At 43.4% G+C, this 24,765-nt stretch overlaps 2 protein-coding genes across 2 annotated transcripts in view; both read left to right on the top strand.

Moving 5' to 3' along the window:
* Window positions 1-1,087: 1,087 nt before the first annotated feature.
* LOC121345083 (vitellogenin-2-like) lies at window positions 1,088-24,350 on the top strand. Its single transcript, XM_041421632.1, has 35 exons — window positions 1,088-1,130; window positions 1,490-1,510; window positions 1,694-1,845; window positions 3,637-3,882; window positions 4,020-4,181; window positions 4,307-4,455; window positions 4,879-5,029; window positions 5,135-5,292; window positions 5,373-5,538; window positions 6,020-6,145; window positions 7,142-7,360; window positions 8,389-8,606; window positions 8,729-8,826; window positions 9,253-9,377; window positions 9,994-10,095; window positions 10,692-10,811; window positions 10,902-11,091; window positions 11,425-11,518; window positions 12,321-12,506; window positions 12,712-12,853; window positions 13,639-13,864; window positions 13,948-14,123; window positions 14,331-14,648; window positions 14,927-14,974; window positions 15,135-15,215; window positions 16,573-16,785; window positions 16,878-17,020; window positions 18,335-18,473; window positions 19,183-19,318; window positions 20,534-20,720; window positions 21,981-22,072; window positions 22,546-22,643; window positions 22,723-22,882; window positions 23,947-24,108; window positions 24,234-24,350. The coding sequence occupies exons 1-35, from the start codon at window positions 1,091-1,093 to the stop codon at window positions 24,347-24,349; spliced, it is 5,160 nt and encodes a 1,719-aa protein (XP_041277566.1). The 5' UTR covers window positions 1,088-1,090; the 3' UTR covers window position 24,350.
* Window positions 24,351-24,593: 243 nt separating this feature from the next.
* The window catches only part of CTBS (chitobiase), a 6,505-nt gene continuing 6,333 nt past the window's right edge, over window positions 24,594-24,765 (top strand). The window contains exon 1 of the mRNA XM_041421522.1: window positions 24,594-24,759. Within this exon, the coding sequence (XP_041277456.1) occupies window positions 24,634-24,759 (126 nt within the window). The 5' untranslated portion in view covers window positions 24,594-24,633. The remainder of the gene's footprint in view (window positions 24,760-24,765) is intronic.

Here is a 24,765-nt window from a genome sequence, read left to right as displayed (position 1 = left end):
TCTGTTGATGAGAAAATGAATCCAGTCCCTTCCCACAGTGAGCTGGGCAGCAGCAGCTTTGGTTCCCACCCAGAGAGGAGAAGTTTTGTGGGGAAGCAGTGGCCACACAGTGCCAAGGTGACCCCCACAGCCCTGGGCTGCCTTAGCCCTCCCTCACGGAGCACTCCATGTCCTGGCTGGAGGGAACAGGTGGATTCGGGATCAAAGCAAACCCTGGAGCCCAGAGCAGCCTGAGAGGTCTGTGGGTTTGCCTGAAAAGGGACAGGGGAAATGCCTGCTGATGAGAGAAGGGGGCTCCACCACGGGGTGAAGTGTCCCCCCTTGTTGTGTGATGTGAAGACTTTGGGTGGCCTGCATGCTGTCCACCTTTGTTAAACCAAGCGGTTTGATCTGTAACACCTGTCAGCCTCACCCTGTCCCCCTGGCCAGGCACCCCCCACCAACACCCCTCTGTGGCTGAACACACCAGTGAAAGGGGCTGGCACATCAGCCTGGGAAGAGAAGGCAGTGAGGGAAGTGTACACGTCAGCAGCATGTAGCCATGGCCCTCGTGACAGTGACAGGAGGGCTGAAGTCCCTGTCCCCAGAGAGCAGCGCTGTGCTGACAGCCTGTCCCACTCCCAGCAGGGCAGCGTGGGCACGGTGTCATAGCAGACCTGCCCGGGGCTTTGCACAATCCTGCTGGGGCACTATCACTTAGATAAGCTGTGTGTCTTATGGTCAGGTCAGGACAACCCAGACAAAGTCAGCACAGACTGCAATACCACCAGGTGCTTTCAGCGAGTAAGGATAATTAGTAGTTTTGTTTACATAATAGTAAATTTTGGCTTTAACTATGTTTTAAAACTTTTAGGTAGTTGTTTCTAAAGGTACTTTCAAGACATTCAGTTGGTGAAGTGAGAACAAGAGAACTTGTGATGGTTTTGGTTCAGCAAAAATATCTATTGCCCTGACTCCAACCCCCTCTCCCTCAAATGGTTTGTTGGGTGGTTGATAAGAAGTTGATAATTCAACAAAATTCACTGTGCCTGTTAATAATTCTTCTATAAAAGGCACAGATTTTCCCCTGTGGACTTCAGTCACTTTTAGCATGAAGGGACTCATCCTGGCCCTGGTGTTCGCCCTCGTGGGTAAGTTGAAGATTTATCTTCACTGCTGAGCTATGACAGCCACTGTGATCCTGAGCAAATTGCATCTCCTTGGGGCTTTTCAGGGATATTTACAGCTTCATTTGCTGAAGCCCTTTTATAGATTCAGCTGTAAACTGTTTGATTTCTGTGCTAAGCTCAGCAGCAGGAGAAAAGCCAAGCAAGCAGCAGCTAGTGAGCAGGGCTGGCATGAGCTTGGTGTCCTGGGGGTGTGGGGTGAGCCCCATTACTGGTGGTTTGCCAACCATTAGCACACTGACTTAATGAATAATACATTAAAGGATCTACAGAAATGTTTTTTTTCTTTTTTTTCATGAACACTTCTCTTTCCTTCCTCACAGAGGGCCAGAAGCAGGACCTTGGTAAGTGGCTCCCCTTCGAGGCAGCAGCTCCCTTGCTGCCTTCCCTTACAGCCTTGCCTTGCCCACTGCTTGCACCTGCTTTTTGGCAGTGGCAGCTTCACCTTTTTTTACTGGGCTGGTTCACATAACATCACAACAGTCATAGTCAAGGAAGTGTTTCTGTTTTATTTTTTTTCCTAACAGAGCCTGTTTTTCACATGGGCAAGACCTACCTGTACAGCTACGAGAGCATCATTATGCACAGGCTCCCTGACAGGAGCCTGGCCACGGCAGGGCTGAGGCTGACCAGCAAGGTGGAGATCAGCCGTGTGTCTCACACTGAGCACCTTGTGCAGGTAAGTCACCATGCCACAGGAACCCTCCCACCCACTGATATCATGCAGCTAAAGATGCTTCCTTCATGCATTCAGGCTGCCAGAATACGTGACAAAAAGATGTAGAGCAACAAAAGCCACGGGTCCTACCCACTGGTGAGATGACCCTCCAAGCCCCAGCAGGTTTCCTCAGGCAGTGAAGATTCCCCAGCAGGACAGTGGGCATGGGCACTGAGCTCTGCACCCTGTACACCAGGGCATGATGGGGAGAGCTGAGGGCACTGCTGAAGGCTCTGCAGCTGCATCCAGAATGCTTTGGTTACTGGCAGGGCCCTACAGAGAGCACCACAGGCTTACTCACAGCCTGCTCCTCTGCAGGAAGGAGCTGGAGCTGCTCCAGCTCTGCTGCCATCAGTGTCCGAGCCCCCCTGACTAAAGCTACCTTAGGTTCACCTCCATACAAAAATATGGCTGCAAGCTGCTTTAAAGAAACCTTAACATAATGTTAAGGACATAAATGATGCCCTTAACATAATTTTGATAAGGCAACACTAAGCTTGAGTATGAACATGAGCATTCTAGAATGAAATATCCATGTTTTTCAGCCTGGTCCATAGCCTAAAAAAAGCTCAGCACTGGAACTCAAATATCACATGAGAAAGACCCAAATGTCTCCATTATCCCCCTTTTGATATTCTTCACACAGGTATTAGTTCATATGTGAAGAATTCTAATGGTAATGCTTGTGTTTATCATAATGGTATCAGATCTAGAAGCACTGTTACTTATCAAAAATATTAAACCAAACAACTTAAAATACTGTCATGGTACAAAAGACCACAGACTAGGGATTGAGAAGACAGCACGTGGAGAAAAAGCTGTAAGAGCTGCCCTTAGCACTCACCTAGGAGTTTTCTCAGTCTGGAATCCTGCACATATATTAGTGAAACAGTGTGAAGGAATACCTATTGTCAAACTTTACACACTGCTGCAATTGCAGGCTCTGTGTAACCTCACTGGAGATGCTACAATGTTAGCAGCTGCAGACAAGAGCCTTGAGTAGGATTTAATTTGAGAAAATGTGACAAGAGGCAAGCCACCCTTGCAGCATCGATTATAAATGCCTGAAATAAAACAGAGCACTGAACCCACACCTTTTCCCTCCAGGCAGGAACATGCACGAGGGTGGGAGGTGTGTGTGTGAGCGAGGGACTGGATGGGTCTGTGCATGCAGGCACACACTTCCCACTAGGTAGCAGTCAAGGACTTGTGCACAAGCTTTACAGCCTGAGGAGCTCGCAGGGGTTTCAGCCACTTCCAAAGGTGTGAGCTCCTGCAGCCACTCTGCTCCCTATCAGCTGTGCCCTGGCTTTGGTGCTCGGGGACGTGCTGGACCTGGAGCAGCAGCCAGAATCGTCCCTGTGTGTTCAGGCTTGGGCAATAATGGCTTGGCTGCCCTGCAGACTGAAGGGAGATCTCACTTGTCATCTGTGGGAAAGGTGTGAGTATCCTGTCTGTACTGAATGTTGGTAGCTGGTGTTTCACTCAGCCTACAAGCTTCATCAGACTTGCTGAACTTTTGAATTCTGTTCACATAATCTTATTTTTCTGGCAGAAATCCTTCATGGAAGTTTGCATTTTCAAGGATGCTTCCTAGGCCGAGCACAGGAGTCTGAGTTGGAAACTGTTTCCTGCAGTGTTTGACGAGTGATTTTTGTCTTGCCATGGATAAGAAGTGTCCAGTTTCTGTATTATAGCACTAGTTCAATCTGATGGTGAACAGTATGATTGTTTTCCTATTTTTGTTCACAGATTCGATCACCAAAGCTAGAGGAGCACAATGGCTTTGTTGACTCCTTCACTCCATCTTCAAAGCTCTCAGAAACCATTGCTGCATGTCTCAGCCAGCCCTTGAAGTTTGAATACACCGAAGGAAGAGTTGGAAGTATTTTTGCCCCTCAGAACTGTCCCGTGCTGTGCACTAACCTAGTGAGAGGGGTTCTGAACCTGCTGCAGATAACCATCAAAAAGACACAAAATGTGTATGAGCTACAGGAGGTCTGTTTTTCCATTCTGATTTTACTTTTATTCTCATTTTACCATTAAAGAGCAAGTTACACTTCCCAGACTGTTTTCTTTGACCTTTTTGTTGCTGTTTCAAGTGGACATTCACTGTGTTTAACCCACACTTGCAGGCTGGGATTGAAGGCATCTGCCAAACCAGGTACGTTATCCAGGACGACAGCAAGAATAAACGTGCCACCGTTTCCAAGAGCAAGGACCTGACGGACTGCCAGGACAAAGCAGTGAAGAACCTGGGGGTGGCATATGTCCGGCCCTGCCCCACCTGTGCCCTGGTACGAGCAGCACGGAGCCGCCCTGCTCGGCGTGAGCGCTGCTCGCGCTGATGCTCGTGGGGCTTTGGCTTCTCTGGGCTGGCCAGCCCATTCCTGTTTCTGAGCGGGTCTCTCTGCACTTCTAGAAAGCCAGGAACATTAAGGGCACGGTGACATTCACCTTCCAAATCAAGTATGATGACAGCGGCGCATCGTTGGCGTCCGCTGTGTCGGACCAGCTGTACCAGATCTCTCCTTTCAATGAACCCAACGGGGCAGCAGTCGTGGAGGCAAGGTAGGCACTGTCCATGTCCTTACATCATCATAGCCAGGAGGAGATGCCTAACTCTGGTTATATATTTACTGTTGATTTGTGAGATAACAAGAAGCCTCTGGCCTGTGGCTGCCAAAGGCCAAAACACTGTACAGCCCTTGGGATGCCCAGCCCAGGATGCTCAGGGTGTTTCAGGTGGCTTGTGCCCTGCTGTTCAGGCCACCCAAAACAACTGTCCAACCTCTCAGAGACTTTAACAAGCTCTCACAAAGGCTTTTGCAGTCATATGGCTTTTCCAGATAATCCTGAGCCACGGAGGAACAGAGAAGCGCACCTCCATTCACAGCCCCACTGGGTAGCCCCCAGCCTGCTCCAATGCTGCGCAAGCCCTCCATGCACAGAGTGCTTACTGTCTACTGATGCATTTCCCTCTTTCCCTTGAAGACAAGAGCTGTCCTTGGTCGGCACTAAAAGGCCTCCTCTCAGTGCACCGACATCTCAGCTGCAAAACCAGGGGAGTCTTCGTTATCATTTCTCAGGAGAGATACTCCAGATGCCAATTCCTCTATTAAGGATAAATAATCCAGATTTACAGGTATTAGAGGCTTACTTTCACCCACTTTCACTATTTATAAGGTTAACAGGTGATCACACAATTACTTTAGACGTGGCTCCTTCCAACTGTCTGTTTTTCCCACAGTTAACAGAGACGCTGCGGCAATTAATTCAGGATAACGAGAGAGGAGCCACCAAAGAAGCTTCAGCCAAGTTCTTACAAATGGTGCAGCTTTTTCGTGTAGCAACCCTTGATCAAATCGAGTCTTTGTGGCTGCAGTTTGTCAATGAACTCCCCTACAGGTAACTGTGGCCTCCAGCCAGGGTTTCTGCTCAGAGGCACACTGGGCAGTGAGGATAATGAGTCCTCCTTTTCCTGGCAGGCCCTGGTTCCTGAGCACCATCTGTGCTGCTGGAGCTACTGACACGTTCAGGTTTCTGAAGCAAAAAATCCATGACAAGAAGCTGAACATCTGGGAAGCAGCAGTGACTCTCCCTCTTGCCTTCCATTTTGTTACACCAAACAAAATAACGCTGGAAATTGCCTCGGTGAGTACAGATCATTCGTCCTTTTGTTTTCCCTCTCGCTCCTTTTTAAAAGTTAATTCATAGGATTATAAGTGAAAGATACAACATATTTCCATCTAAATTTGTAAAATGCAAGGTATTAACAAAAATGGGAATTGCTTCTGAAAATTTTCCCAAACATTTGTTGCCAAAAGTTTGTAATTATATATTAAACCCCACAAACTATAAGAAAACTGCTGTTGATTCTTTTTGCCAAATAGGAAGTTAAAAAGAAAAAAGACAAACTCAAGAAAATAATATATAATCAATATCTAAAGAGCATACAGCATAACTGGGGCAAATCTACTCAATTTTCTTGTAGCAGAATGTCTAGTATTTGACTTAATTCCTGAAATTATTTAGAAACAGCAAAATCAATTTTACTTATTTCTCAAATGCATTTATTGATAAATACAGCTGGAATTACTAGAAACAGAAAAAATGATGCTTCTCCTTTCTGCAGAGTTTTCTGACCTGTCCCGAAATCCAGAAAGTACCCATGCATAGGGTAATTGTTTACCTAGGATATGGTAGCATGGTGAATAAATACTGTGATCAAGCTTTACTATGTCCAAATGAACTTCTTCAGGTATGTGACTCTCATTTCTTACTCAAAAAAGGTGAAAAAATTTTAAAAGTGCCTTTAATTTAGCTCTCACAATGCTGGCAATTAGGTAACTCACTATTTGCATGCCTCACTCGGCGATGCAAAGGCAGAATGAATGAAACAGAATGAAACACTGAGCTGATGCCTTTGAAAGATCAGGCTGTAACAGTTCAGAATTTCAAATGCAGTTCTAGAAACCCATTGGGATAATGGATCCTTTAACCAGCCTGAGTTAAGTTGTGACAAAACTTGGATTAAAGCAAAATAATTATGATTCTATTATTCTACCTTGACATTAGGTAGAGTGTACTTGAAAAGACAGTAAAGTGTGAATATAAGCAAAGCTCTAGGTATGTCATAGGTTAGGGCTTCCAAGGCTTCCTTTCTGACATTTCATTGTCAGAAATATTCAGGACATTGTCCTTGGACTGTGCAGCCCCAGCTCCTTGCTCAGCAGCACCACAGCACTGAGAAGGTGTTTGACAGGTGTTTAATCTTTCCCAAAAAAGAGAAATAAAGCCAGGCCACCAGAATGGTAATTCTGCTTCTCAGAACAGAAAAACTGTTCAAGTAAACTTGAAATTATTGTAGGAAGTGAAAAACGCAAGTGCAATTTGGCAGGGCTGGCAGAGGCAGCCCTGGGAGCGACTGAGCTTGGCATCAGCTCAGCACTGCCTTTGGACTTGCAACAGACTCTTTGTGCAGGCACCCACCTGGGATTGTCCCCTACACTCAGGCTCAAGCACAATTCAAAATCTACTACAACACTGTGCAAGGAGAAAACCAAGTTTATTTGTATGGTCTGTATTTAGCACCCTGATAATCATGGTGAGATTTTTCCTGGGAGAAAAGTCTGAAGAGCTCAGTTCTGGGAATTGCAGCAGTAATTAGCAGTTTAGCTTGCTATGGCTACGCACATTTTTATGCACTACTACAAGATCATTACCTGGTGAGATTAACAGTGTGCTCCATTTTCAGCCACTCCACAACCTTGCTACTGAAGCCACCAGCAAAGGTGATGCCAAAGACCTGTCCTTGGCCCTGAAAGCCATGGGCAATGCAGGAGAACCAGCCAGTATCAAACGCATCCTGAAGTTTTTGCCAACGTTTTCCACAACTGCAGTTTCATTACCAAACACAATTCATGCTGATGCTGTGTTGGCCTTAAGGAAAATTGCAAGAAAAGACCCTGCAAAAGTAACTGCAATTATTATTTAAACAAATGTCTTAAAGGGTATGGATTGGGTTTGCTCAGTGATTCAGGAATAACAAAGCCATCAGGTAACGTTAGCAACCCTGGACAGGCTTCTCAGTTACTGGTCTTCCTCTTGCCCATGATGCAAACTCCTGACATCATCCCATCCTGTCGGGGTCCGCTGTTATGTGTCTCTGCCCCGACACGGGGAGAGGTGGTTCTGGGCGGCCGCGATTGCGAAGGATGAGCCTGGACTCTTAGATTTTCGGTCTTCAGTTCTGTTTATTATCTCTTATCTACAAAGTTTTTCTCTCTGCCCAGCCGAGGTCCGCTCAGCAGGACAGTCAAGTGCACTCTCCCCCTCCCAAAGGGCGGCTGTGTCTTTTATAGTAAAAATTATGTGTGACATATTTACCTTTATTTCCCAATACTATTCACCCTTATAGACAAGTGTACCTTCACCATGAACCAATCCCCAAGTGCCAACATCACCACACAAAATGGAAGACATGAAGAAGAAAGAAGAACACAGGACCATGCCCTGAATCCTCCATCTTGCCTTCATGACCCCCCTGTACCTATTTTTCTAAAATTTATATTTCCTTCCATAAATGTACCATTCACACCCAAGAAGCTCTCATTTCCTCATTCACAGGTTCTTCTCCTTTTGATGGATCGAAATCCAACCACCAAACCCTTTTGGCAGCATTCCAGGGTTTCCGAGCCCCCCCAGGGGCTCCCCTGGTGTCTCTGCACATCCACAGTGATGTGCTGAGATCCCACACCATCCTTGCAGATATCCTGGGAAAGAGTGCTTTAGCCACTGTAATGCTCAGCCTAATGGCTGTTTCTCCCAGCCCTGTTCACTGTGCACCCAGCAATATCCTCATTTTCAGTGACAGCTCCCTTGCCCACATCTCTTGTTTAGGGCTCTGTTCTCCATCCACTGCAGAGTACATATGCACTGTTCTGGAAGCACTGCTCACCAGGAAGTTATGGGCTACTCAGAGGTTCTCTCTTCCTCCTGTAGGTAAGGGACCTGACCCTCCAGGTCTTCATGGACAGAACGCTGGCTCCCAATGTCCGAATGGTGGCTTGTGTTGCTCTCTTCGAAACCAAGCCTGCTCTTCCAACAGTAACAGCTCTGGCCACCTCACTGCTGACAGAGCCCAGCCTGCAAGTAGCCAGCTTTGCATATTCACACATGAAGACTTTGGCAGCAGGCAGGATCCCACAGCTCTATAAATTGTAAGTAGAGGAAGAAGTACATTTTTAGTAGAAAATCAAGATTTTTTTTTTTTATACTTGCAGTTTTCTAAGAATTTGGTCACAGTCGACTCTCTTCATATGATTTTAATTCTATTACTCAGATCTGCTGCTTGCAACGTTGCCATAAAACTCCTGGGCCCCAAACTTGGCAGGCTGAGCTATCGCTACAGCAAGGTCATTCAGATCACCGACTATTCCTGTGAGTACCAGCTGCCCTGTGCACTTCCTCAGCTTAGGTAGCCAAATGCCTCTATTGTGTTATGTGATTTTCATCTAAAATCCAATCATGAACTGTGAGTTTAGTGCACTCTTGAAATAGAAAAAGCAGAAGAACCTCTTAACATGCAAAATTCCCTGAGACTCTTCAAAATCCAAATACAAATCTCTGCTATCTGCTGGGGGAAGAAGTGCTTGCACACGGATTTAGGCATCTTCTTCATTCCCTGGGGTTGTGTTGACTCTGCCCTAGAAAAAAGTCTCCTTGTGAGGTTGCAAACTGGAGGACTTGTGGGACTGAACCCTGGCAGAACCCCTTGTGATCTACTACAGCAGGTAGCTGAGGTGGCTTATGTGCACCAGACACCTTGGAGACCCTAATTTCTGCTGCTCTTTATTCCCGTGACAGTTCCGTATCAGGCTGGTGCCATTTGGAGGGTCTATCTAATGAACAGTCCCAGCACCATGTTTCCATCTGACATAATCACAAAAGTAAGAGGCTATTATGCAGACACTGCAATGGATATTATTGAGGTAAGTATTGCACTAAGGCAGCCAACTTTTGGACTGTGATGTAGTGTTTAACTCTATTTCTGGCTATGAGGGCGGACGTGGAAGGGAAAATTTAGATAATGATTATGATTTTACTTAGGCTTCTTCTTTTATTTGGGCTTCTTGACACATACATTCATCAATGAACACATCCAGTATAGGCATATAAGTCTAGGAGTGGAGGAAAGCTTATGCAGCAGAACATCTATCTGCCCACCTAAAGTCACGTGGGATCCAGGGTATTTTGCATAAGTACAGGGAAATTAAATTTCAGCCAGCAGTACAGCCAGGGCAGCACAAAGCTCCATGTAACAGCATGCAGGAATTCACACAGCTTCTTGAGCAAGCTTTGCAGCCTGGGCTGAGTTCTACCCTACCCTAAAATTATCCCTGCTGACTAATTTAAGGCTGGCTGGCTCAGCACGTCCTCAGCATGTGCAGCCATAGCCTGCAGCCATCCACCATGTAGACATGTCCTTATAATGCAATGGCTTCATGAAACAAGTACTTCGTGTGGCCTCTGTGAGTAAATCCCAGGCACAAGAGTTTTCCTGAGCTCTCTTGTCCTTGGGCTGTGCTGCCTGACTCTTTCCTACAGGTGGCTTTCCGGTCACAAGGCCTAACCAAGCTCATGAGGAAGCAGAACATTCCCTTTGCTGAGTATGACACGTACAAGACGCTGAAGGAGCTGGGTAAATCGGTACGTCTGGGCACCTTTCTGACCTGTCTGCATCAGACAGCTCCTGACAGCACCAGGGTTGCATCACCCACCCACTGAGCCGTCCCTTTGATGTTTCTGGAAGAAAGGAGTCCGTCATCCTGTTCAGTCACGGAAAGCTGTACTTAGATTGTACTTATTCTCTCAACAGGTGCCACCTTTTCACTCAACATGTGTCAGCTCTTAATGTATAGTACAAAAGATGAGGTTGCTGCTGGGAGCCAAAATGTTTTAAAGTGTATGTTAGAACACACTATGTGGTTGTTCTTCTCTTTTAAAATGATAATTGAATAAGGTTTTTCCTTCATGAGTCCTTGGGTGTCACCTACTACTTACAGCAGCAGAAATTACCACACCCTTACCTCATCCTTACATGGGGAAACTCTCTCTGAAATCAGCTACACAATACAAGAAAGGCCACATTGATTCAGACCTGTAATATGTCTACTGGGTTTTTGGCTAAGGAACCACAGTGCTCATCCTTCAGATGGGATCTACTCTTTGTTAATGCATTGCTCCACTTTAAGTGATATTTTCTGCTTCTTCCCTTTCTCCCCATGTCTCCTAAAACACTACAGTTTCTGGGATGGAAAGAACTGCCGCCTGAAGACCCCCTGATATCTGCTTACATCAAAGTACTGGGTCAAGAGATTGCCTTTGTTGACATTGACAAAGATGCCATTCAACAGATGATGATGGTATTGACAAGGCTGTTGACTTTTTGTCTGCAACTCTGAATAATTCCCCTTCCATATCTCCTCTTACCTAACCTATTTCTCTGTCTCCAGAGTCTAACTGGATCATCAGACTGGCAGCCAGTGGTGAAAAAAGTGGTGGAGGAGGTCCAGAGAGGTGTTTCAGGGCAGTGGACCCTGCCAGTGCTGGTGGGTGAGATGCGGCACATCGTCCCCACGGTGGCTGGCCTGCCGCTGGAGCTCGGGCTGTGCGGGGCTGCCGTGGCCCAGGCCGCGGCCGACGGTGAGCTTGGGAGCCAAAATGAGCAGCTTCCCCACGGTGACCGGGGGTCCAATCCCTCTGCTGACACGAAACCCTTCTATAATCTTGGAAAACACCCCAGTAATGCTGAAACCTTAGTGACCAGCTGCCTCCAAAGGGTTTGAGAAGTAATTAGGATATTTCACCTGAGACATATTGGTATAACTCTGGTTTGGTATTAGCAACCTTTAAATAACCATGTAAAGTATTTTAAAATGTAAAATCACTGCTCTTGCATCAATCACTAATTGAAAGTATTTTATCACCAGAATTTATTGTTTCTCTGTTCATATAATTTCTGTCTGTCTTTTTCAGTGGAGGTAAAGGTATCACCACCAGTGTCTGACAATTTTAAACCCTCACAGTTGTGGGAAACCAAGACGGATATTCATGCTGACATCAGGCCAAAGTAAAAATTACATATATATTCACATACACACACAAGCATTTACTGTTATATTGTTTTATATTTATAGCTATAGTTACAGTTATATTTCTAGTTATATTTATATGTGACATAGATATGTGGTGGCATGTAGCTATACAGGGATCTTACTTGTCCCAGATTTTGGACAAATGTGCTAGTCTAGAGCAGCAAAGTTGTGAGAAAGCATCACAACCCCCTGATGCTTTACAACCCTGCAATGTGCATAGTATCCCACAGGATACTGTGCTGTTCTGCTCACATTTGTACCTGTCCAATGACTAAAGACGCTAAGATGTGAAAGTATATTTTCTTACATACCAAGTTTTTTTACAATTTCAGCACACCACCTGGCATAAGCCTGAAGGATTTCAGTGGGCAAAGGGAAATGCTTCTGAATCTGCAAAAGCAATAGTACTTAAAATTATAATAGTAACAATGATGATGATGATAATAATAATAATAATAGTAGTAGTGATACTATTATTAAAAATAGGCAGAATTTGAAGCTACGAGGTTCTGGAGTTAGGTTGTCCTTAAGCAATGACAATGACAATGCCAGTAACAATGCAGTCAGAAGGTCCACGTTAGCTTTGTTCTTCGGACAAATCACATTTTCCAGCGGCACCTTAGCTTTTTTCTTATCCTGTTGTGATAAATCTCTTCATCCATCAGTAGTGGGCCTTACAATAAAAAGAACAGCATGAAAATATACTTTTGCATTTCAAGGTTAAATTTTTTGCATATTAATATATAATTATGGCTGGTTTTATTTCCACTCTTTCAGAGCATATTTTCATATGATTGCAATGATGGGGATTAATACAAAGAGCTTTCAGAGTGGTTTTGAATATCATGCAGAGTTCAGTGCCAACACTACAATGAAATTTGATGCCTGGATAAATATGAAAGAGAAAAATTTGAAGATTGAAGCCCTTCCCTGCCATCAAGAAGTTGAGATCGCAGCTGTGAGGTACAGAAGAGCTTTTTTCATTTTCCTTGCTCTGTGTTACTGATTTTGAGTTCCCTGTTATAAAATCACAAGTATACAACTACGTGTAAAGGTCTGCCATACCTCAGCAGCCACATAAAGCTTAGTACAGTCTTTTTTGCACCACCAAAGATGGGTAGAGTGAAATCAGAAGGCGTTACTTGTGTGCCATTTATCACCTCCACAGGAGTGAAATTTATGCTATTTCAAGGAACATGGAAGAAGTAGATTCTGAAAAGAAATCCCAGATTTTCCCCAAAGGAGAAATACCAAGTATCTCTCACAAGCAACTGCAGTCAGAAGGATCTTCAAAACCTCATAGCTGGAAGGTAAGGAAGCCTCCTGCCCCCTATACTGCAGGCAGGCAGAGAGCAGAGGGCTCCTCAGAAGGGCTGGGCACCCCTGACATGGGAGCTGGATAACCAGATCACAAACACAGGAACGGTGAAATTCAGCAGGGGCCTGGTATTTCCCAAACCAAGCCTAAAACCCTAATGGGTTCATGACATGATCCTTCACAGTCCACTCACTTTCTTCACTGCATGCAGGCAGGGCTGCTTTGACAGCATGTCTTCCTATTTCTTTACAGTCATGGGAAGGTGTCTGAAATTCACATCCTTTGTACAATAAAGGACTTTTTTTTTCCTGAATCAGACCAATGTGAAAAATACGGTTCTTCGGCAGGCTGTAGATTTTTCTTCCCAAATCCTGAGATAACCCTGAGTGGATGGCAGGAGCACATTCTGTCATTTGCTCTTCAGCTCCTGAGGCTGGTGTGGAAAGGCTACACTGCCTTGCAGCAGGAGGGCCAGAAGCCTGAAATGGATGCAGAGGGATTGCCCCTGCAAAGAGCCCTGCAGGTTCTCACTGAGAGGTGTCTTTGTGAAGCACTGCCTCAGAAAGGCTGGGCAGGAGAGCTGTCCTCTTCCACAGGGCATTTTGCAGGAAAGCCCACTGCTTTCAGTGCCTGCATCTCTAATTCTAAGCATTGCTTCCTTCTTTAAGCAGGACTGTCATCATTCTCTTCATTAACTGGAGGAATTATTTTAAGACTGGAACAATTTTATGTTTTTATGGAAAATTACTTTATCTGCCTTATTTTTGTTTAATGCAGCAAAGCAGCATATCTAATGTGATATCCAAAGGATACCAGCGAGTTTCAGAAGAGGCTCATCACAACAGTGCAAGGAGAAGATTTTACACACGCAAGTTCTGTAAAAAATTGGAAAGTTTGGGATGTTCTACTTGTCTCAGCCTTAAATCACAAAATTCTGCTTTAAGAAATACCTATCTGCTCACATTATTTGGAGACTTTGAAGCCAAAATAATTTTAAAGCCAGGTACAATCATAATAACAAGTTTTTCTGTCAATCACTGTAAATAATGCTCAGGCAGCACAACCCTGGAATGCTTTTGCCTTTAGTTCGTACAGATGCTGATATTGACAAAATACAGCTGGAGGTTCAAGCAGGATCCAAAGCAGCTTCAAAAATAATTGAGGTATCAAGCTCAGGATCAAAGGAAGTGGGAGAGGCAGCTCCGCACGAGGACATTCGAGCTAAACTGAAGAAGATACTAGGCATTGAAGAGCTGCTCATGGTAAGAGACTTTGAGCATCAGAAAGGGAAATATTTCTTATAATGAGGCCCAGGGTTTCCATTGTGGAAAACTGGCATAGGAAAGCAAGGAACTGGGCTGGGAGGAATCCTATTTCCTTGGAAGCCTGTGGTGAGCATCTTGTCTGACAGCCAGGGAAATGTTACAGAACAAGCTATAAATTCATAATGCTTTCAACTGTTTTTGGAGGCTGCAAATAAAACACGGCGCCGCACGAAACGGATTAACCGAGAGTACAAGACTGAAGACACAGGCCTCTGGGCAGAGCCCAGCTTATCCCACTTCTCCAGCTCATCCTCCTCTTCTGCTGCTTCCTCTGCTGATGGCAGAGAGCCTGGAGATCACCACAGGAAAGATGAAATAAGGCAGTCTTGGAAGAAGCATGGCAGCAGGAGCAGCAGTGGGAGCTCTGCTAGCAGCAAAGTATGCAGCAGCAGCAGCAGCAGCCAGGAGGACCACTCTGGGGGCTGGCACTGTGGTGGGCACAGTGAATATTCCAACCAACAGGTAATTTACTCTGGCTGGACCTTTTATATTTCTTACAGTGATTGCTTTGTACATCAGAATATTGTGCTCATAGACCGTGGACCAAAGAAAGAGGAACCCTGGTTCTCTGAAACATTTCAGATCAGAATTTTGACATTTCAGAATTTTTCACTGAAAAATTTTTAAAAAATTTGATTTTGCGCTTTTTTCCCCTCATACTCAGAACTGAAATTTTTAATGCATTTATCAAAGTTACTTCTTTATTTTCTCTTGGTCTTACATACTATCTATTTTCACAGGCAAACTCACCTGTTTACCAGCTTTTGTTTAAGCCAGCGGATGAACAGGTACATTTATTGCACATACTGGGAGCAGTGTGTACAACTAGTGTTGCTGTCTTTGCTGCAACTAGATCCTGGTTCTCTGGGAGTGAAAATATGATTAATTAATTCTGCAACAGCTTCCAGTGGTAGGCACCTGCTTCAAGGTGATTCTTTGCTTTTGCAGGGCACAGGAGGGGAAATCCTGAACATCAGCATCAGCTCTTCCTCAGATAGTGATGAAGATTTCTCTAGAGCCATATCTCAGGTGAATGTCTTAATCTGCAAGAAAACCAAACATTTACTTTGCATTTCCAGTTTTTGTATATTTATAACAGATAGGAAAATAACAGTGATTTAGCATATTAGGTATATAGAAAGAAACTGAACTGTTCCTTTTTTTATGAAGGTGAGCACATTGGACAATCATGGAATGTAATTTAATATTCATTTAATACAGGCTACATTTTCAAATGAAACTGGATGTATTGCTGTATATGTTGAAATATGTATTGCTCAGTAAATAATTCACTATAAAAATCAGAGCACTTTAGAAGTGCTGACCTGCTGGATCAGAAACTGGTTTCAGGGATATCTTCATTTAATATCTTTCTGTAAAAGTTTAGGAGTTGACTCTGTAATTCTTTTGTTCATTAGGCCCTCACTGCAGAGTCCTTCAGTTCTTGTTAGCAGGACCACAACAGGCCTTAGAAAAACCCTTGAGTTTGTAGCAAGGCTCCAACTCTGAGCGCAATCCAGGTGTTTATTCAGGAGTGTATGCATGGTACATAATTAATGGTACCTGGTCCTTCTATTAGAACTGAGGGAATCTGGAGCAGATTTCAACTAAGAAAAATGTCACATATTTCAGGCAATGACATGTATGCCTACAAAATAATGACCCTTACTTTGCTGAGGCATGCCTTGTGCAGCAGCAGCTCCCAATTGTTAGTGCAAGTAGCTTGTAGAAAGAAGGAAACCTGATCAACCTTCTCCCCCATTTCCATGCAGATAAAATTCACCTCTCTTGTCCATCTTTTCATCACATTACTACTTCCCTGAACTCTTTCTCAGCCACAGCCTTGTTCTTTCCCCGTTTCCCACTGCCAGCTGTCTCACCCAAACCTTCTGTGTGTCTGTGTCACTCAGAACTGGCAGCACAGGGAGGACCTGCTGCCCCACAGCAAACTCCACTTGCAGCTGTCCCTGGCCAGGTGGGGACTCTGCCCACAGCTCAGGTAGGACACTGAGGCAGGCAGGTGCTGCTGCTGGGCACAAGGGTCCCACACTGAACAGGACCACGTGCTGCTCCTCGTGCAAGGGCCACACTTTGCACTGTCCTGAACAGATCCCCCTGTAATACCAATTATCATGGTTTTAAACAGGTGCTCAAGCTGGTTTTATCAAAAAAGGCTATTAGTTTAACTGCAGTTTGGTAAGAGAGCAGTGCTGAGCTGGGTAGTATTGGTTCTTTATCCAGTACCATACTTCTTTTTGTTGCATTGAAATTACAAAAAAATTCCCAACACAGTCTTTCTTGCATTGGTCAGGCCAGTGGTTTTACTGTGGTAATTCTAATGACTTCTTTATGCCTTTGGTCTCTATTTCCTCTCTACTCACATAAGTCTGAATTCCTGGGAGACAGCAAGCTACCAATACTGGCTGCAGTTCTTCGTGCCATCCACCGAAACAAGAAGCCAACAGGATTGCAGTTTGTCCTGTACACTGATACACAGCCCAGGAGGTGGAGAATACAGGTGTTTGGTTCAAGCATCACAGGACCAAGCAGATGGAAACTCTGTGCTGATGCTTCAGTGATAAATTACCGAAAAGTATCAGTAAGTTTCAAATATCAATCGGCCCAAATATAAATCAAACGTAATGATCTTACTCAGTTTCATGCATGCATTTATTTATTTCCCTTTACTAGGGTTTTCTTAAATGGGGTAGAGATTGCCAGGACTACGAGATTGCTACTCATGTTGCAACAGGGCAATTTGCTGCTTATCCAGCTATGCAGATGAAGCTGGAGTGGCTAAAAGTGCCTTCAATAATCCAAACAACTGCAAGATGGTGAGATTTCATTTCAGTTTTTGAAAAATATGTCAGTGCTCCAAACAATTGCAGGTTCAGTTCTGCAATTTCCAATCTGGAAAAAATTCCCTCAACCAGTAGGAATTTATAAAGTCAGATTATATATGTTTGCTTTCTCTGTATTCATTCCCTCAAAGCATACTGCATTTTTGTAAGCAAGAAAACCACTTGGGATGATGGGACTCACCTAATCTATTGCAGACTTGTAATTTAAAGTGTCTGAATTAGGAGATTGGTCTTTTCATGCTTTCTGATTCATGGAGGCTCAGAGAAGAAGCCTGACTGTGGGTCTCTGAAGAAATCAGTCTCTTACTTAATTTCCTAATGCAGGCAATTGCCTCTGGCTTCTAAAGCAGGTGACACAAATACTTCCCATAAAGCTTATGCACAGTAAATAACAAATGTTTTACGACATTTAATGTAAGGAAACTGTACATTCTGAATTCAGTTCACGTGTGTCACCTTTTTAATGAAATATCTGTTGTGTTCATTCATTGTATCCCTCCATGCATTTGCCTGCAATAACATATAGATCCACATGGAAGCCTATTTTTTTGGCATAGTGCTACTAAAATACAGTCATGTACAGCAACTCAGTTAACTAAATACATGTACAATACAAATTTTCATATTAAAGGCATACAGGTGATTTGATTAAAAATCTCCTGAGGAAGGTAACTTTTTACATTAGATTGAATTACCTAAAGCTGTTATCTGCTCTTATTAAAGGAGATGAAACTATCCAATTGACTATCCTGGAGCAAAGCCACAGAACTTACCTTCTTTTTCTGCTCTGAGACTATGCTTTTTATAAAGGAATATTTTCTGTGTTTCTCTATTTGAGCCCCAAGCTTGTTTGGAAACTCATTCATAGAGATCCCTCCATCAGCTTGTTGACAGTCTTAGTGGGCAAAGGATCCTTCCCTAAAGTTACCACTGCATGACTGACATATTAATGTGAAATATTAATTTAGTATTTTTAGCATGTTAGTATTTGGCGGCTTATAAAATCAATGCCTATTTTTAAGTCTGAATGTGTTTAAAACAAATTTGCCACACTTTTCTTCTCATATTACTCTCCCATCCAGCCTCTTGAGATCTTTTATACCAATTAAAAATAAATTTGCTACCTCTGTTTCAATATACACCATCATGTATCACCAAACCCTGATGCAAAACATGCCCTGATGCTCACACAGAATGCATATTAATTTATGGGGGTATTTTAGTGTGAACAAACAATAATAATTTCTTTCAAATTTCATTTTAATCACTTCATTTTTTTCCCCCCAGGTTTTACTCATTTCTTCCAGGAGCTGCCTATTTGCTTGGGTTTTCCCAAAGGCAACAGCTTGGTCCCTCTCACCAGGCAACCTTGGTTATGGCTTTGACATCCCCAAGAACATGTGATGTTGTCTTTAAGTTGCCAGAGGTAACAATTTCCACCATCTTTTATCCTGAAGCAGTCAATACCTAGGAAATGGATGACTAAGGGTTTTTTAACCTGCTGGTTTAAAAAAAAAAAGCAATCAAAACTATAAAGAAGCTGCTTTCAGAAGGCATTATATTCATGCAGTTGGTTTTACTCGGAATATATCTTACAACATACTTGTCTTTCTTGTGTAGCATACAAGCATATGAAATAAGAAACTGGCTAGAAAACAATCATCATGATTGATAACAAGTTAAAAAATAACTTATTAAAAAGCCTACTCCTCCCAAAATCTTTAGAAAGATGACAGGTTTTCCTGTGTTCTGGAAAAGACAGTAAAACCAGGCTGTTAAGACAGCCAAACAGCAGCACTTGATGTACAGGCAGAAAGAAGGTGTGCATCTCAGGTGGGCAAACTGTTCAGCCTGAGAACAAATGTGATGTACAGCTACCCAAAAAGCTATAAATTGGTGACTATCCAAATTAATTTCTAGCACTGCTGTTCCACAGGTTGCAGATGTGTCACACTGTAAAACTATTTCATGCTGTAGACAGAGGACTTGATTTCTTTTTCACTCTGACCAAAATCCAGGTGCTAATTTAGATTTCAATCAGCACAGTTCTCTTGGAAAATTAGAGGAAAATGCTACCTTATCTCTACACTGTACTTTGCATTTCCATTTATGTTTGTTTCCTGCCTGGTTTCCAGCTCACAATTTACGACACGGCCATCAGTCTTCCCCTGCCAGTCCCTTCCCATCCGCGTACATCCATCTCAGCATTACCATCCTCTGGCTGGAAGGACTTTTCCCAAGCAACACTTTCACTCATTGAAAGTCTTAAAGGTCAGCAAGTAACTATCTGCATGGACATTGATTGACTTTGTAAATTTTGTAGACATGATTTACGCTTCTGATGTAATTTTTTATTTATTTATTTATTCACTTAAAAATCAGTTGGACGTCAGATAGAAACAAAGTATCTCTATGAAAATCTGTGAGGCTGCAAAGATTTAAAGAAATGGAGACATACTAGGAAGATTAAACATTCAGTTCCATGCCAAATAATATTTTCAAATACATCCATTCCCAAATGCATCCATCTCAGCTTCACTGCAAAAATTGTTTGTGAAGAAAATACAATACAAAATTTGTGAGAGGAGCATCCAAGTGGCATCTGATTTGGGGTGCTCCGCTTGATTAACACTGTTCTGTTGAAGCTGAAACAGCTCCAAAAATGTACTCATTAATTTCAAATCCTGCACTTTGAGTTTGAAGGGATTATTGTTTGATTAATGCTGTATTAACAGCTAATCACATTACACTTACTTAGGGTAAGTTTTAAAATGAAAAGCTTTATGTAATCCTGCAATAAGGAGTCACATTTTGCTTGGAATCAGTGGGATAATCTCATACCATGCATATTTATAAGGTGTCCTTGTCCATAGCAAGGGGATTGGAATTGGATGGTCTTTAAGTTTCCTTCTAACCCGAGCCATTCTATGGTATTTCTTAAGCAAACACCAAAACTTACCTGTATTAACTACAATTGTTGCAAAACAATTTCTAATCAGAGCTGGTAGAATTTCCAAATGCCATTACAATGAAAAAGAGAAAAGTGTAGTGTGGTATTTTTTCCTTCCCAACTTCTAACTACTTCTAATCCTGGTTATGACTCCATAAAAGTATCTGCATTTCAGTAAACCTGCTCTAGTGGTGATGGTATGTGAATTGTTATCAACCCTTGTGAAATTCTTTTGACAACAAGTTGGAAAAGCCAAAATGCCACAAACTGAGAGGTGCATCAGCACCAGCTGTGAGCACAATTCATCTCACACAATGTCTGGATCATGGGAATGTTGTCCTGCTGCCTGGGGACTGGCAAAGTTTTACTTTCAAATTACTACAAACCTAAAATTTTGTCTGACAGAATTAGTTCATTTCTACATCGGAAGATGCACAACCAGAAGATATTTTTTTCTTTTAATTACAAAACTTAAATAAAATAGCTGTCTTGTATAAATTATCACATGCTTACTTTTTACTGGTTTTTTCTTCCAGGTCATTGTACAGTTTTCCAAAATAAGATCACAACCTTCAATGGTGTTGAATTTAACTATTCAATGCCTGCAAAATGCTACCATGTCTTGCTGCAGGACTGTAGTCCAGAGCTTAAGTTCCTGGTGACGGTGAAAAGACTTGAAGAGTCTGCTGACCTTACAGCAATAAATGTCAAAGTCGCCAACCAGTAAGTAATTGAAAACTTAATAAAAACTAGATGCCAAGCTGAATATGCTATAAATGAAGATCAAATTGGTAGGGCAGACTGGCACTAGCATTAGACTCATGCAGAAAGTACTGATATCAATGAAAAGATATCTAGGAGTGTCACTGAGGTTTGGGACTTTGTCTTTTAAAAGTGCTTCTGAAATATATCTGAGGTTCACAGGAACCTCAAGAATTTACTGCCCCAAATTCTTCATTAATTTGTTAGAATTTAACCATCTAATTTCAGTACTTAGTGATTAGGCAGACACATAAACTACAAATCCAGAAGGGGCTATTGTAATCATTAGTCTGGCCTTCTACACTAAGCTAATAATTATAACAAATTAGATTCCACACTCATTACAGCATGGTTGTTGAGAAGTGGATGTAGCTAAAAAGTGCCTTACTTATCCCAGATTAGAGGCACTCTCTTAGGACATCTCTTAGTTGGTACATAATGTTCTAATCTATTTGAAATTTAAGACACACTTTGTTTCAGCCTGGAGCAATCACTCCAAAATTGTATGGGATTATGCATACTAAAATCATTGTAGTGAGTGTTCAAAGCACATAAATAGACTTTGATCTGTAAGGTTTCATTACAAGTAATTATTTATTTCTGGAAAACGTATGCCTAACTGTGCCATAGTGTTAGAGAAGCAGAGGGAATCTAGTATTCCCTGCACCTGTTTCGTGGAAGAACACAAGGATGCTTGTTTTATGGACTGGATCTTTTGTGATAAAGACATTCTTCATCACTGAATCATTCCTGATTGTTTCATACAATTGTATGGATGTGCTTTTGATCTGCTTGAGTTTCATATTTCTTCTATTAGAGCAAACACTGCTCTGAAGAAAATAATACAATACACAGACTGTTCAGGCTGTAAGAGAACTGCCCTAGGGAACCCAATCTTCCTTTGAAGTGTAAAGCACCTTCAATTTACGTGAAGGCAACAGTAATTAGGTTGTTCAGCAGCAAGGCTCCTGTAGCCTGGTGTCTTCCTGCCTGAGCTGTGGCCACGAGCAGCTGCTCAGAGTGCAGCCAGGGGAAGGTGTACTGGGAGCACTCCTGCTGGCACACTGTCCTGGGCCTCCTGAGCCTTCCCCCTCAAGGGCAGAAGGTGATTCATGTCAGGATATGAGCATCCTGCAGTGATGGTTCTGCCATAACAGAGTATTATAAGCTGAGTAGGGCAAAGGAGAAACATTTGTTTACACTGATTTCCTTTATTTAAAGTGAGATTGACATGTATGTTTCCGATGGATTCATCCAGTTGAAGGTTAATGGTGCCCCAGCCCCAGAAGATCTTCCATTCGCATCTAAATATGGTAAGAGACTCATCTTTAGATTTTGTTTAATCTTTCCTGATATTTTGAAGAAGGAGAGGACATGGTCCTGCAGACACCTCACCAGATAAAAGATCATCCTAATTTGAGAAAGAGTTAGGAGATTTTAACATACTTCCATGCAAGACTTTCTTGTGGGTGGCAAGAGAGATGAACAAAGAAAGAGATGCTGATCCTGTGCATCTTTGCACAGACTAAAAATGCAGGGCTGTGGTATGTTTTGCTGATTCCAGAGACCCACAGAACAAGAATTTAGATGGTCCCTGTCACAGCCACCCCTGTGAGTGGCTTCAGCTTTTCCCAGGGCAGGAAGCAGTAGACTTTTTACTTCCCACCATCTCTTTTGAGATTCTTTAGAGTGTGCATTATGTCCCCAAGAACTTAACAAATGGTTCAGGGTGGACCCTAAAACAACTTCATTTTAGAAAAGCTCACATTTTTCTTTTCTGTTGCAGCTACAAGCATGGTGATCAACAGCGAAAAGAAAAGACTGACACTAAAAGCCCCAGATTATGGCATCGATAAAATATACTATGATGGGCATAAAATTCAGGTAATTTTTAAGTTACTTTCAGTGGGTTTAGTTTTAGAAGAAAAGCATTTACATGCAACTTTTCTGTATTTCCACAAAGATTCAAGTTGCTTTTTGGATGGCTGGAAAAATATGTGGCATTTGTGGAAAATATGATGCTGAGATAGAAAGAGAATATCAAACACCCAGTGGATATTTAGCTAAAGATGCTGTGAGCTTTGGTCACTCTTGGATCATCTCAGAAGACCCCTGTACTGGAGGTACTAAGATTCCAATATATATTAATATAATTGCCTTCAACTAAATAATTAATCAATCACATGAATAGTTGGTTTACATTAATTGTAGTACAGTCATCTCATTTTTTGCTATTTTTGTGATTAGTAGCCACAGACTAAAAGAAGAAGAAAAAAAAATCTGTTTTTTCCTGAATTTGGTAGTTCACTGCAAGTTCTAGTTTTGTTGGGTTTTTATATCAACATCTTATGCATTGTGCAGTTACCTAGAGTTTGTGTGTTCAACGTAAAACTCCCTAAATTGATAACTTACTATGAAAAGGAGGAAGTTTGACTGTTGACAAAAGTAATTTTATGTCATCTTTAATAGTTTCATTCTTTATTTTCATTCTGTTATTTCCAGGCTTTTAGTTTAGATTTAAAAAATCATATCTAGCCCTGACTATCAAACTAGAGGGCATTTGAGGTGGGAAAAACTTATATTAATTTCCTGAAGATTAACACAGTCTAAAACTCCAGCCTGGGAATGACTAATCATTCTTGCCATCCAGATCCTACATAAAAACATGAATGTGTTGGTTACATTAGGGTGCACTACATGTTTTGTGTGGAACACAACCCTCTGGGCATGTGTTTGCCTTTCTATAATGTTATATTAGATCAAGCTGCCCTGGGGAGGTTGGATCCTAGTCTTAAGGACTAAGTTACTCAGCCATGACAATGCAGGTGTGATGCTGCCCACAGTACAGAAGACAATATATAGATGCCTAGGAGCCACTGCTGCCCCAAAATGAAGTGCTGTCTTAGTTTAAGTAAAGTTGAGTGTCAGCTGACCAGGGATTTCACATGTATCTTTTCGGATTTGGATATCAGTATCCCACCTAGATCCCATTTCTGTCCTTGCAACTGTGCTCCACACGCCTCGTTTTCTCACAGCCTGAGCCTTTGACAAAAAACCAAATTAGCTTCATCTAGCTATGTGACACTGTTCATCCATTGGTCTTAGTGTTTGCTAACTCTACAAATTAAGTCCAGAAAGCTATTTATATAAACTCTGTGCATGCTTTAAGAGAGTTCACGTTTTGTAGCTTGTAAGCTGCAGCGCCAACTTGTCAAAAGTGAGAAGCCAGTTTCATTTGAGAAGACAGCAGCCAAATGCTTCTCCGTGGAGCCAGTCCTTCGCTGTGTGAAAGGCTGTTCAGCAACCCAGACTGTTCCTGTGTCTGTGGGCTTCCACTGCGTTCCAGCCGGTGAGTCCGGTGACCCTGTGCACAACAGGACGTGTGACTGGGGCTCTGTGAAAAGCCGTGGGGTGCACCGCACTAGCACAGCAGCCCCCGATGTATAACCAGCCCCGCTCTCCTTTCTCCTTCAGACTCCGCCCTCAGCCTGGACGGGCAGCCTAGGCTGGACCAGAAATCCGAGGACGTCGTGAGCTCCGTGTCCGCTCACACGGCGTGTTCCTGCCAGCAGCAGGCGTGCCCGGCCTGAGCCCCGCTCCGCCTCGGCTCAGCCCGGCCGCCCGCGGGCTCGGCTGCCTCGGGCGGCGGGGATGAGCCCCGTCCCCTCCGGGAGACCGCTCTGCTCTGCTTTTTCTCCTGGGATCCTGGACACAACCCGGGCACCTGTCCCCGGGGTGACCTTTCAATAAACAGCTGCTCTGTGAACGCTTTCGCCCGAGCTCATTTGTCCCTGCACAGGCGGCGCGCTGGGCGCGGCTCCGCCCGGGCCCGCCCCGGGGCCTTGGCTGCGCGGCCGGGCCGGCACGGGCGGCCATGGGGCGGTCGTGGCGCGGGTGGCTGCTGCTCATCGCCCTCCTGCAGCTGCTGGGTCCTGCCGGCGCCTGCCCCTGCCGGGACCCGCGGCTGTGCCAGCCCGTCACGGGCCCCGCCGGCTCCGAGGTGCGC

Source organism: Onychostruthus taczanowskii, unplaced genomic scaffold, assembly GCF_017590055.1.
Source record: "Onychostruthus taczanowskii isolate IOZ18803 unplaced genomic scaffold, ASM1759005v1 scaffold7, whole genome shotgun sequence".
NCBI lineage: Eukaryota > Metazoa > Chordata > Aves > Passeriformes > Passeridae > Onychostruthus > Onychostruthus taczanowskii.
This window is presented reverse-complemented; position numbering and strand designations above follow the sequence as displayed.

What these genes read in the sequence shown, in the direction of transcription:
- LOC121345083 (XM_041421632.1), top strand. Translation starts at nt 1,091, where the DNA reads ATGAAGGGACTCATCCTGGCCCTGGTGTTCGCCCTCGTGG. An exon ending in GTCAATGAACTCCCCTACAG is followed by an intron (nt 5,293 to 5,372) that starts GTAACTGTGGCC and finishes TTTTCCTGGCAG; the next exon opens with GCCCTGGTTCCTGAGCACCA. An exon ending in TCCATTCGCATCTAAATATG is followed by an intron (nt 22,073 to 22,545) that starts GTAAGAGACTCA and finishes TTTCTGTTGCAG; the next exon opens with CTACAAGCATGGTGATCAAC.